Source organism: Juglans microcarpa x Juglans regia, chromosome 3S (genome assembly GCF_004785595.1).
Source record: "Juglans microcarpa x Juglans regia isolate MS1-56 chromosome 3S, Jm3101_v1.0, whole genome shotgun sequence".
Classification (NCBI taxonomy): Eukaryota; Viridiplantae; Streptophyta; class Magnoliopsida; order Fagales; family Juglandaceae; genus Juglans; species Juglans microcarpa x Juglans regia.
Window position 1 is genome coordinate 26,073,083 of NC_054599.1, and position 13,402 is coordinate 26,086,484.

Here is a 13,402-nt window from a genome sequence, read left to right on the forward strand (position 1 = left end):
ACGTGAAAAGATAGGGATCATCTGACCATGCTGTTGAGGTTGTAAAATGCATCAATTTTACCCTTTCATCATATATTTCCTTTTTTTAATAGTAAAATTATCTTATCTTATTGATCACGAGTCAACAATTTTAAAATCTGATGATAGAAACTATGTCATAAATTTCATAAAAAAGGGAAAGAGAGAAGGCAAGAGTGATAATTAAAAAAGGATTAACGAAGTGGTGAACGACGGTGTGATATTATTGGCTAGGGACAGAGCTACGTCACCCGCGTGCGACCGACTTTGCATTCAAGTCGCCGTTGTTTCACAATCCTTTCTACCTTCTTTCTCAAAATTCTATTTTTCTTCCTTTCCCTCACAATATATAAAAGGGATCCCCCCATCTCGGTTCAAGGAGTCGAGAGCTTTAGGATTTGCGCTTTTGGTGGCTTCAGCAAGAAACAATGGCGTTCATCAACATTTCTTCTCCTTCAACGACACCTCTCTCTCGCCTGCAGTAAGTTCTATTTTCTCTACTTTCTTCATCTAATGCTTTTATTTTGATGTCTTTTTCACCTCTAAGTATCATCTAAGGATTCTCGGAACTGAAATTCATCTGGTTTTTGGTGGGTTTTTCTTAGCATTTACTCTTGTGGAATTTTCTGCAAGTTCCTTGTTAAAGATAATTCAGACAGCAATGATATGCTCGTCACCTTGGAATCTAATAACATCGCCAGGGAAAAAGTAAAGGAAAATATGACACTTATGATGCTGCGAAGTGATTCAAAACTGCCGCAATCAGATATACTAAATCTAAAGGAGAAACAGCAAACATTTATGATAAAGAACAATTCAAACAGATAACAGATTGATAATATTTTTTACTCTGCAATTATTTCTTTCCATTTATATGTCCACGTATAAAGAGAAGTTAACACGTACAAAGCAATTATTGCAGAATAAAAAATATTACCAATCTGTTAACTTTGTACTTGTTAGCTTCTCTTTATGAATGGATAATAGAAAATCATCGGGATTAGTCGGGTCTTTGTTCCCGGATACCTAGTCCCAATTGAAAAAGGGGAACACAGAACCTCATGAATATGGTGTGGGGAATTTCATCGAACACGTGATATTTCATATTGATTTCAGCTGCTCTAATGTATTTTTCTTTCCGTTATATGTGGGGGAATGAGATGTGATTTTTCTATTTTATTGATTTGATCTACTTATCAAAAAAAATTTTATTGATTTGATCCATCTATTTGTGGATTTTCTCTTTTTAGTTCTAAGGAGAAGCTATAAGTTGTGGCACGCATTTCCCTTGTTTATGTGGTCTGGGTAGTGGAAAATACAAACCCTGCTAAGCCACACAATTACATAGGCTTGGTTAACTCCATGATCCAAACTTTGCATCCCGCTTGGCAGTATTATCAGAAACAATTTGTTCACAAAAAAAAAAAAAAATTTGAGGATGGGAATATATATTGGAACATGATAGTTTTTAGTGCTTTCATTCCTCCAAAAGAACAGGACACAGTGAGCTTCAAGCAAGTATCTGAAAAGGTCTGCTTTCAAAAATAATTTTCTTGAAAAATAGGTTTCTGTCCTAGCTAGAATATGGGAGGTATTTGAATTTGCATATACTAATTAGGTTTGGAAAATGCTCAGAAAAATGCTCAGATTTCAGAAGCTCTAATTGCATTGCGAACATTCGTCTATAGAGACACTTCAAGTTTCACTGTCTTTCCGGTCTATTGCTTATTCCCTTATACTTACTGACATGTTGTATATAGGGTATGCAAAAGCTTCAATTCCTTCAATGGATTGCTCAGTGTAAATCCTTCCCTGGCGAAAAGCTATGCATCTGATTTGCCCTTGATCCAGCTGGGTGGCAAATTTTCCTCAAGTATTAAAGGTGTTGGTAAAACTAGAGCTGCATTGATATCTGGAGAAGGTGACCTTCTGTCTTATGCCAATGAGAAAAATATTGAAAATGACACCCTCAATGGTGATCGATCAGTTGGAATTGAGATACAACCCGATACTGTTGCATTTGGAACCCTGGCAGCTGATACCGGTCTTGCAGGTGGTAGTTTTCCCATTGATAATGATGAATTGGATTTGGATAGCCCTACTGAAGGTTTTTCTTCCATCCCAGAGGCCATTGAGGACATCCGCAAAGGAAAGGTGGTTTGTTTCCCGAGTTTTGTTTTGTTACAAACCTATTAGCATTAGACATCTGATTCTTTTGTCTTTACTTTAACAGTTATCTTTCCATCACTTATAATTTATGGTGATGCAGATTGTAGTAGTTGTGGACGATGAGGACAGAGAAAATGAAGGAGATTTAATTATGGCTGCGCAATTGGCAACTCCTGAGGCCATGGCTTTTATAGTGAAGCATGGAACTGGAATAGTTTGTGTAAGCATGAAAGAGGAAGATCTTGAAAGGTTACAGCTTCCTTTGATGGTGTCCCAGAAGGATAATGATGAGAAACTTTGTACAGCTTTCACAGTGACTGTGGTATGTAAATTTCCTTGTTGACAATTTTCTATTTGAAATTTGTATTCTACAATTTTCTGTATTTGATATCATTTATGTTTGAAATAAGAGAGACCCTCATCCCATCTGGACTGCTTCAAATTGTGATAATTTTTTGTTTTTTATTTAATTGCACCTATATAACTCCTCATGTAATTGGATGTTTCTTTTTTCATACATTATTTTTTTGGGACTACGCTATTGTGTTCAATGGGGCTGGTACTCATGATTTTCTCCCATCCATTTATAGATCCTAACCTGCAATTAGATGTTCTCTTTTGAATACTTTCCGTGCACTTGGGCTACACGTATTTACTTGATTCAATAAAAATTTATTTTACTTACCAAAAAAATGTATCATGTATTCACAATATGTGCTAGTCTAATGCATTAAAATGTAATGGTTAACTATGTATTTGAGGGATATTGATGATGGAATACCGATACAAACTTTTAAAAGCTTAATCTGCCATCTAAAAGTAGTTATTATGATAGTCGGTTGCCATATAACAGATCCAATTGAGTATTCTGCCTTACTGTAGTATAGAATTGTCTTTTTACATGCATAACCCATTCTCTAACTATAATGGATCTACATAAATGCCTTACATTATTCTTGTAGGATGCCAAACATGGTACAACCACTGGAGTATCAGCTTGTGATAGGGCAACAACAGTATTGGCTCTTGCATCCAGAGATTCAAAACCTGACGATTTCAACCGCCCTGGCCATATTTTTCCATTGAAATACAGAGATGGCGGTGTCCTGAAAAGAGCTGGGCATACAGAAGCTTCTGTTGATCTTGCCATGCTTGCTGGGTTGGACCCTGTTGGAGTTCTATGCGAGGTTGTGGATGATGATGGTTCCATGGCTAGATTACCAAAGCTTCGTAAATTTGTTGAGCAGGAGAATTTGAAAATCATATCTATCGCTGATTTGATTAGGTAAAATATTCCGCTGTTTTGGATGTACACTCGTTTTTCAAGTCTTATGCATACTTTATTAGGCCTGTTCTGGAGACTTGCCTTTTTATTGGGTTCGTTCATCACATAATTGATTCAACCTCTCTGTCAGCTTGTCTGGAAAACCATTTTGTTCAGGAACTATTTTTTTCTTCTTCTCTTAAATCAACTTCTATATTGAGGGGTTTGCTACGCAAATTATTCATAGTTTTGGTGCTCTTTCGTTAGAACATAAAAGAGGCTCCATTCTAATGTGGACAATTTTTGTCAGGTATAGAAGAAAAAGAGATAAATTGGTCGATCGCTCTGCTATTGCCAGGATACCGACAATGTGGGGGCCATTTACATCCTACTGCTATAGATCCATCTTGGATGGGATTGAGCATATTGCAATGGTTAAGGTAAGCAATGCTTGTAGTTTTGATGCTCAAATAAACTGTAATATTTCATTGCAAGCAGAACCCAAATAAAACTTTTTTTTTTTTTTTTGATAAAGTGAAAATATTATATATATATATATATATCAAAAGGAGTAACCAAGTACACTAAATGTATACATGAGAACACCTTGCCCATAATAGAAAACCCCTAATAACCCAAAAAGCCCATGAAAAACAACCCAAAATACACCAAGCCCGACCCAAACTCCTTGCTTCCAGTAGAAAACCTAAATAAAACTGACTGAAGGGCCAATGGTTTGACTAAATAAATAAACCTAAATAAAGTAGGCACCCTGAAGTCTATAACATTCAGATTCTTTTGGTATTAGATTGTCCATATTTTACTATGCGTTGACTCAATCTGTTATTTATGTACATGAATGTGTGTGTGAGCGCACATACACAGCCATAATAGGGAGAGCTGCTGCTAGCATGGTGACTGAACCTTAAAGATAAATTTGATTGATTTTTTAGGTGTAGGGATCTTTTGGCCAATATTAGTTTTCAGACGATTTTTAACCATGCTACTGTGTCAATAGGGTGACATTGGGGATGGACAGGATATTCTTGTGAGAGTGCATTCAGAATGTCTCACAGGAGATATTTTTGGATCGGCCAGATGTGACTGTGGAAACCAGCTGGCACTTGCCATGCAGCAAATTGAGGCTGCAGGCAGGGGTGTACTGGTGTACCTCCGTGGACATGAAGGCAGGGGCATTGGTTTGGGCCACAAGCTTCGTGCTTATAATCTCCAGGATGATGGGCGTGACACGGTGGAAGCCAATGAGGAGTTAGGATTGCCTGTTGACTCCCGAGAATATGGCATTGGTGCACAGGTACTCTAATGTAGGATTTCTATCGTGCAGGTGTTTACAACAATTGTTTTACAAAGCATATGACTTGTTTAATCATAGACTTTGAAATGCTCCGTATGGAGGTGTTTAATCACAAACTAGGTTATTAGTGAAATTTAGAAACTCCTTTAAAAATTAAACATAACTTTTGGAAAGTAATTCTCTACATTAATTTTTATTAATGAACTAAGGCTCATGTTAAGTGGGCTCCAAAACATTGGACTCCTACGTGGCAGAACTAGTGCACTTTATTAAAATGGACTCAAGACTACATCTATAGAGTTCTAAGGTGGCTTAAAGCAAGGGAAATCAACTCGAGTGCCAGTAGAACTCTTCCTCTGCCATGATCAGCATTCTAGTTCGGATGAGTTGCTGCTCGTCTCTTGTTGAACAGCTGTCATTCAAGTCCTATCAAGCCATTCTGAAAACCGTAACAGAGAGTTGCATTTGTGTATCATGTTTTTAAGGACAGTCAAATTGTATATCTGCTTTATTTAAATACTCAACTGGAGTATAACTTGGATTGTAGATACCTTTGACAGCTAATTTGGATGAACAAGTCCTAAAAAATGTTCATTTGTGCTCTGTGGTTAGAAAGAAATTTAAAGAAGATAAGAAGACCAGGAACCCAAAAACAGCAGTTCCAACCTGAAATACAACACATTTGACAAGAATGTATTGTCTTTGTGACTGCAGATTCTGAGGGATTTAGGTGTTCGGACAATGAAGCTGATGACAAACAACCCTGCTAAGTATGTTGGGCTCAAGGGTTATGGTTTGGAGATTGTGGGCAGGGTCCCATTATTAACTCTGATTACGAAGGAGAACAGGAGATATTTGGAGACCAAGCGTGCTAAAATGGGTCATGTCTATGGGTTAGAATTTAACGGCCATTCAAGTAGTCTCATCGGTGGGAATGGTACAACGGGTCAGGTCAGTGTTGCATCTGATGCTGTTTCTGACGAAGCATAAGTTAGGCTGCCTGCCCTATGATCTTCCATACTTCATGGCATCAAAAATGGGGATTTTAGACACAATTCAATTCCGAGATACCGGCATTTCTGACTCCAGCGAGGGTAGTACTCTTGATCACATGGATTAATGGGATTCAGTTCATATATCGTTTTGTTTTGTAGGTTGAACCTGAATCCAAAACGTTGGTATATGCTTTAGCCAAAAGCCCTCATAAAAACTGTGGCGAAGTGTTTTGTGATGTCATTCATTCTTTTAATTCTGAACAAGGAAATTAATCCCATTTTTCATGGAAGGTAGTTTCTGTTTGATGGCATTACGAATTTCTGAATTATGGCTTCTTAAAGAGGTCACAACTATGGCCATGAATTGAACCTTTTACTCCATTTGTCGAAATGAGAATTGATGCGGTTAGCTGGAGCTATCAACTTATTCTTGCTGGTACCATAGGTTTGCATTCAAAGAGTCTGTCTGTCTCTGGTTTATTGCTTTTTCTTTCTTTTCTTTCCTTGTGGACCTAAGGCAGAGAATCCCTTTTCAAACTGTTACCAACCAAACGGCTCCACCACGTGAAGATTCTGAAGAAATCCAACCTATATACGTGCAATACATGTAACCTTCCAATTTTCGAATGGCAACATCTTAAGGGTGTCAACACGTGACACGACTAGTAAATCTAATACAAACACGATACAAAATTAATGGGTTTAGCTTTGATGTTAACAGGTTCGGGTCAAACGGTTTAATCTGTTAAAATACGATTTATAAATGGGTCAATAACGGATCAATCTACTTAGTACAAAATCAACCCGTTTTGATTTGTTTATAATTTATTTTGAAATTAAAATTTTATTATTGTTAAGTTGTAATAATAGTATTTTTCAGTATGCTTATGTTTTTATTGTTAGAATTGTAATGTTAAATCTATACTCATATTTGTCATTTTATGGTTTGTAATATTGGTTTTTTTTTTTTTTTTTTTTTTTTTTAAGGGGATTTCGAACTCCGGACCTTCACTTTAGAGGCTAGGGGTTATTATATGCTAAAATTTGAAAAATAATGATATATAATTTTTAAGCTATTATGGTTATTAATAAATATAGATTTTAACTTTTATGTGAAATTATATTAATCAAGCCAAATGAGTTATACATTTTAGTTCAACTCATTTACATGAAACAAATGAGTTTAAATAAGTCGTGTCATGTTAATAGATTTTTAATTAATTATTAAACAGGTTAAAAATGGGTGACATGACACAATCTGTTATCTAAATAGGTTGGGTTAGAGTTTGTAAATTTGACACGTTTAGCTTAATGTGTTGGGTTCAAGTTGACCTATATAGTCGAATGTTCATGACTTGATACGACACAAATATAACTCGAAAATACGATTTGCAACCCCTACAACATCTTAAACAATATAAATACAAATTATTTTACAAACAAAATAAGTTTTTCTCTTTCTTTTTTTTTAATGAACTTTAAGGTTGATTTGTCATGGTTGTTTTCGCATATGATATGAGATGGGTTGAGATAAAAATTAAAAATTTAATAAAATATTATTAGAATATTTTTTTAATATTTTTTTTTATTTTGAGATTTAAAAAAGGTAAGTTGTTTATTTTATTTTGTATGAAAATTTAAAAAAATTATAATAATTAGATGAGATAAAATAAAAAAAAAATTGTGAAAATAAATGAGACTAGCATGAGGTCAATCCACTCCGAGTACCATCAGATGGTAGGTCATCCATGTACCAACACATCATCAACCCAACGCGTGTAATTCTGAATTTCGAACAAAACAACTAAGTACTGCTATATTTCAAAAAATGTAAGTAAATTTGATATTTATGTAGGTATGTGAAACTTGTAGGCTCAATAATTAATTGAGTATTGTTATTCTAAAGTTTTTACACAATATATGATATAGTTTGATTTGAAAAATAAATTTTAAAATTTGAATCTTATCATTTAAGTGATGTAGATAATATTTTATATATTAATTTGAGAATAAAATAGTTAACTATAGTATGGTTAGAATAGTGAGTTGAAATGAGATAAAAAATAAATAAATAAAATATTATTAGAATATTATTTTTTAATATTATTATTATTTAAAAATTTAAAAAAATTAAATTATTTATTATATTTTATATAAAAATTTAAAAAAATTATAATAATAAGATAAAATGAAATGAAAGGAAAGAATTCTTACCTGCAAAGGGACTATATCCAACCTTGCTAAAAATAAAAACCTCTCTCCTTCTCAACGTTGAAAAGCTTTTTGACTCAATAATAGAAAATATCGGAATAAAAATTCCGAAAATTCAAATATAGAAGGTCATTACAAATTCCAGACTACTGTACCTTCGTGGCAAAGTATCCAACCGTGTTTTTTAAAATTTCCATCTGAGTTGTCTACTCGTTGTATCATCATCAGATCCCAGCTGTATCATGAAGCAATCCACACTGCCCAAATTAGCCCAATTTATGTAGCGTATTTTGATGAAAAACCTTCCCTCACTCATTATAAATACCTTCCTATGATCTTCGCAGTATCACAAGTTCTTAACTCTCTCCGACTCTCTCTCTCTCTCTCTCTCTCTCTCTCTCTGTTTTGTTAAGTGTAAAACTTGATCTATAATGGCTCAGTCAAGCATGGTCATTCTGATGCTACTGGCCGCAATGTTGCTGGCCTCCACCACAGCACAACCTCCGGCGTCTTCTCCTGCGCAGTCTCCGAAGGAATCTACACCGGCCTTATCCCCCGTAGTGAGTCCACCAGTTTCTGCACCTTCTCCTCAAGCAGCTGCGCCCGCTCTCTCCACCGCGAACTCTCCGTCTTCGCCGCCTCCCGCGTCATCCGAAACTCCGGCAAGCGCTCCCTCATCGATCTTCGCGCCACCTTCCGAAGCACCTGGCCCTGCGGAGAGCGGTGCCGTTTCCAACTGTTTCGCACTCACCGGGTTTGTCGTTATCGCCGTGTCCGCTGGGGTTTTGTTGATCTAGTAGATTGATTCGACTGCTCGGAGTATTTTACCTCGAGCTCTTGGATTCTTTAATTATTTGTCTGTGAAAAATTAACTTTATTATTTGTTTCGGCCATTAATACAAGTCTCCTTAACTCTTTCTGGATTTTTTTTTTATCAGTTGATCTATTCTTTTCATTAATTCTTAATTTCTTGAAATTGTAGCGACCACAACGGCATGGCAGTGTGTCTTTTCGTAAATCCACCAAAAAGCAGAGAAAGATTTGGATACGAATTATATTGTCAATAAAAATAACATCTTACAATACTCGAAAATATGCATAATCTTCTGCCAATTATTCCAAAATTAATGAGAATCTACTGAAAATTTTGTAAATCTAGATCAGTTTACGGTAGGATGTTGTACTCCGCATGTGAGCAGATTTTCGAATCTGAATTGGCTCGTCGTTGGCAGTAACCTACGCGATTTAAAAAATAAATAAAGAAAATTTGTTTGCCTTCATTTTTTGTCAAAAAATGGCTGGAGTTTGTTCAACAGGGTTGAATTCAGAGGTTTGGGACTCTGCCTAAATGCGGTCGTCGAGCACTGGAAAATATTCATAATTTTGTGACCCAAAAGAAAGTTCGTTAAATATTTAATTTTATCCAAATTAAATAAAATAAATAATAGAAATATTAGAACGAGAGAGAGAGAGAGAGAATCGTCTTTTTGACGTTTCAATTGGCTAATCTCAATCTCTAGTCATTTTTTTTTTTCCCGTAAACCAAACTGCTATATTCCTCCTCACTTAAGGTGGAGGGCAAACCTTTGTACGAAAGACTTAAAAACTGATCACCCCAAGAACAGAAAACATAACACCAGAAAACTACACTCCCTTCCTAATATACGGAATACCCATCTTAGCAGTTCGTACCAATCCCTGAAGACTACAAGGGTTATCATCAGTCGACTGCCATGAAGCATAGAACTTTCTGACCCCAATCTTGCAAGGTAATCTGCAGGAGAATTTCCTTCTTATACACATGCCGAATAGAGAAAGTCATGTCCCGTAGCATCAGAAGCAATTCATCCCAGTAATCTTCAAGGTACTAGACAGGTTATGTAGTTCTTTTGAGCCAGTTCACCACCGTGCTAGAATCTAATTCTATCTCCACCTGTAACAAAACTAGCCGACGAAGATGTCTCACCCCATGAAACAGAGCCATGAACTCTGCCACATTACTGGAGCCGTGACCAATAAAATTAGAAAAGGAGTATACCAGATTTCCTAAGTGATCCCTGATGAGACATCCGACCCCCGCTTTACTTGAATTACTTCTACTACTCCCATCTACATTTAACTTGAACCAACCCTCCTTTGGTCTCTGCCATTTCACGATCTGCCACCGCTTACTTCTTCTCTCCTTGTTATTTACTTGCAGGTCCTTCAATATTTGTTCATCACGCCAAGACAAAGGCTTCTTGGCAATGATTTTCTCACTCAGCTTAGTAATCCAAAATTTAATACTCTGCCAAACCTCCTCTACCGTTTCACATATGCCTTCCATCCACGCTTTGCAACGCCGAGACCAGAGCTTCCATGTAACAATTGAGGAAATAATCCCCATCAGCTGCCCCTTTGCTGATGATTTAGATGCTCGATGAAACCAAGCTCGATGATTTCCATGAGACATTATGATGTCGAAGCAACCAACATGAACTGCACATGGTGACCATACCTTCTGAGCTATCTGAAGCATTCCTCCATTTACTAAAGGATAAACGAAATAAATCATAACGCTCCTGCACAATGTTTTCATTCCATTTCGATTATCATTTGATTTAAGTATTGTAAAAGAATATTTCGTATATTTTGATATACTGCTTCAGGATTAATTATATATATATATTTGCGTGTGTATATATGTAAATTAGTAATTAATAAAAGAAATATATGTATATGTAAGTTAATTCATTATGCGTGTGTATATATATAAACTGATAATTAATAAAATAAATATGGATATGTAAGTGTATATTATATATGTATTTGTGTGTTTATACATATTTATTTTTGGAATAATTGAAGATTTGTAAAATGAATATATATTCAAAATATTAAAAAAAATGATAAAAATATTATATCATTGTATCAGATATAATATTAAAAAATCACAAACTTAAGTTGAGACACACACAAAAAAAAAAAAACTGAGATATAATTAAAAATAATGAGATTTAAAAAAAAAAAAAGAAAAAAAGAATGAGGAGTCATATTTAAAATTACAAATTTTTTTTATATAAATCTCTTTCATTTTAAAATCACATTAATGTCATCTATATTTAAAATTTACAAAAATATTATTGAGTAGTACACTAGAACAGAAAATCCGAACGTCCAAACTTAGAGCATTGGCATTGAATTGGCTATTTTACTCTTCAAATTTTGACTAATATGTAACTTTTTCACTTTTAGCTATTCATTCAAAATTTAAAGTCTATATTAGATTAGTCATCACACTCTCTATAATAATAAAATATTATTATTTTATATTTTTATATTTTTATAATTAATTTTTATTTTATAATTAATTCTATTTTTATAACCTCCTATAATCACCTATAATTTCCAACAACAATCATTTTCACAATCCAATAAACAAAATTTTATTACACGATATCAATATTATCAAAACAATTTCATCGATCTTCAATGCAACCAAGCCCATTCTCACAAACATCATCATTCAATGTAAAGAAGATTGGCTGCCATCATTTGAAGGCTATACAAAGCTTTGATAATAACTAATGAAAATAAGAGTAATGAATAGGGTGGTAACCAACCTATAATACTATGAACATCCTAGAAGCTGCCATTCAGCGACAAGAAGCTTTTGGGTTGCTTCGAGGGCTGGCAAGGAGGCTTCAATAGAGTAGTAGTTTGTGTTGATGACTCCAAGGGAGGAGATGGAGGAAAGAGGTAGTGAATAATGAAACGGATGACATCTTCTCTTGACAGACAGCAAAACTTCCCACGGAGAGTGGTGGTGGAAGATGTGGAAGATGAGGAAGGACGGTTGGTGTTGGCGTTGAGGTTAATGCCACTGCCACTTGAAGTATCAATATTCTTCAGCCACTTACTATTGTATAGGATGGAGAATCGCTTGCTCATGCCTTTCCATCCCACACTTTTGGGAACAAGAAGACGCTTCACACCCTGCTTCATCATCTCTAGGGCGTCTATCAATCTTGCCCCAGAAAAAAAAAAATGAAAAGAAAATCAAGATACAGTAAAAAAGGAGCATGGTAGTGCATATTAAAGACATCAAAAAAGGAGAAAAAAAGATCGTGCATCTTAAAGAGAGAGGATTCTCAGAAACAAACTAAAAGGTAAAAGGTTTCCATAACCCTTAAGATCATAGCAAAGCAGACCCCATGCGCCTGAGATGTTATTTGTTTATAAGGAACTATCATTATGGTTAAAAACCCATATAAAAAAATCTCCCCATATTTTGTCAAATAAAATGTAGAAAGGGACCATTCTTCCTATCTACCATCAAATAATTACTTTACATTTTAGATTTCCTGCAGAGTCTCCAGTTTTTGGTATCCAAAACACAAAACTATAACCTCATTTATCAACCATATTACATGAAACTATGTGAAGCCAAGATCCATGTCTAATGGCAGTACAATAAAAAGCAAGGTCTAGACATAGACGGGAAAACAGCCACACTATTGCATCCAATAAAAGTAATGGTGGCCCCATTAGATTATGACTATATTAACAACATTGTGAAAACAATTTCAAGTTTAAGCCAGAGAATCCTTTTGTCATTAACAATACAGTATGACTGACTTCTATTGACATGTCATTTTAAGAATTTTCAAGTTCAAATGGGACAAATCTGTCTCCATTTTGTTTAGCTAGCACAATTTTAATATTGATTAGAAAGAATAACAGAGAAAATAGTTTAGCATTGGTTCAGGGGAATACAAATACATAGAAGTAACATAGAAGCATTGGTTCAGGGGAATACAAACATCAACAAAATCAAACCCAAACAATAAGCCAATGTGGAATCAAGGCTAGGGTTTTGAATCAAACCCAAACAATAAAAATCAAGAGTAAAATCAAGGTTAGGGTTTCGAATCTTACCGTGTACTTGTCGTGCTAGAGAAAAGTTGCCGCTGTGCCATGCTGGAGAGTGCCGTTGCAGGAAAGAATGGTTGCGGAAGAAGAGAAGGAGGGAAGAAGAGAAAAAAAAAAACTAGAATAAGAGAAAGAAGGAAGAGACGCGGGAGAGGGAAGAAGAGAAAGAAGAGAAAAAAAAATAGAAGAAGAGAACGGAGGAAGAGACGTGAGAGAGAAAGAGGGAAGAAGAGAAGAAGAAATGCGGGAGAGAAAGAGGGAGGAAGAAAGAGAAAGAAATCTCGGGAGAGAGAGACCCGAAATTAATAAACAATGTATTTAGAGGATTAACAGTTCTTTTTATCTTTGAAGAAAATGATGAAATTATTGTAGATAATATTTAAAATGAAAAGTATTTGTCTAATTCAATGTGGGTTAGCAATTGATAAAATTAGTTAAATTTAAAGGTAAAATATTATTTGAAGAATTCAATGCGAATGCTCTTGATACCATGCTCTACGTTCTATTGATTTCTATTTT

At 35.0% G+C, this 13,402-nt stretch overlaps 2 protein-coding genes and 1 long non-coding RNA gene across 4 annotated transcripts; 2 read left to right on the forward strand and 1 right to left on the reverse strand.

The window, feature by feature from the left end:
• The first annotated feature begins 334 nt into the window (after positions 1 to 334).
• LOC121257793 (bifunctional riboflavin biosynthesis protein RIBA 1, chloroplastic-like) lies at positions 335 to 6,072 on the forward strand. Of its 2 annotated transcripts, XM_041159028.1 has the most exons (8): positions 339 to 499; positions 1,779 to 1,939; positions 2,072 to 2,172; positions 2,288 to 2,509; positions 3,150 to 3,472; positions 3,762 to 3,891; positions 4,470 to 4,766; positions 5,481 to 6,072. In XM_041159028.1, the coding sequence occupies exons 1-8, from the start codon at positions 447 to 449 to the stop codon at positions 5,754 to 5,756; spliced, it is 1,563 nt and encodes a 520-aa protein (XP_041014962.1). In that variant the 5' UTR covers positions 339 to 446; the 3' UTR covers positions 5,757 to 6,072. The 2 variants fall into 2 exon arrangements, with proteins under 2 accessions (XP_041014961.1, XP_041014962.1); XM_041159027.1 differs by having other exon boundaries at positions 335 to 499; positions 1,779 to 2,172.
• On the reverse strand, positions 4,965 to 12,588 carry LOC121257795. The gene is made up of 3 exons (XR_005939284.1): positions 11,616 to 12,588; positions 9,621 to 9,625; positions 4,965 to 4,976 (listed from the first exon to the last, which is right to left on the reverse strand). It is a non-coding gene; the product is annotated as an uncharacterized LOC121257795 (long non-coding RNA).
• On the forward strand, positions 8,303 to 8,890 carry LOC121257794 (classical arabinogalactan protein 1-like). The gene has a single exon (XM_041159029.1). It carries the CDS (start codon positions 8,404 to 8,406, stop codon positions 8,767 to 8,769), a length of 366 nt encoding a protein of 121 aa, XP_041014963.1. The 5' UTR covers positions 8,303 to 8,403; the 3' UTR covers positions 8,770 to 8,890.
• Positions 12,589 to 13,402: the final 814 nt, after the last annotated feature.

What these genes read in the sequence shown, in the direction of transcription:
- LOC121257793 (XM_041159027.1), top strand. Translation starts at nt 447, where the DNA reads ATGGCGTTCATCAACATTTCTTCTCCTTCAACGACACCTCTCTCTCGC. An exon ending in ACACCTCTCTCTCGCCTGCA is followed by an intron (nt 500 to 1,778) that starts GTAAGTTCTATT and finishes TGTTGTATATAG; the next exon opens with GGTATGCAAAAGCTTCAATT. An exon ending in CAGCTTTCACAGTGACTGTG is followed by an intron (nt 2,510 to 3,149) that starts GTATGTAAATTT and finishes TTATTCTTGTAG; the next exon opens with GATGCCAAACATGGTACAAC.
- LOC121257794 (XM_041159029.1), top strand. Translation starts at nt 8,404, where the DNA reads ATGGCTCAGTCAAGCATGGTCATTCTGATGCTACTGGCCGCAATGTTG.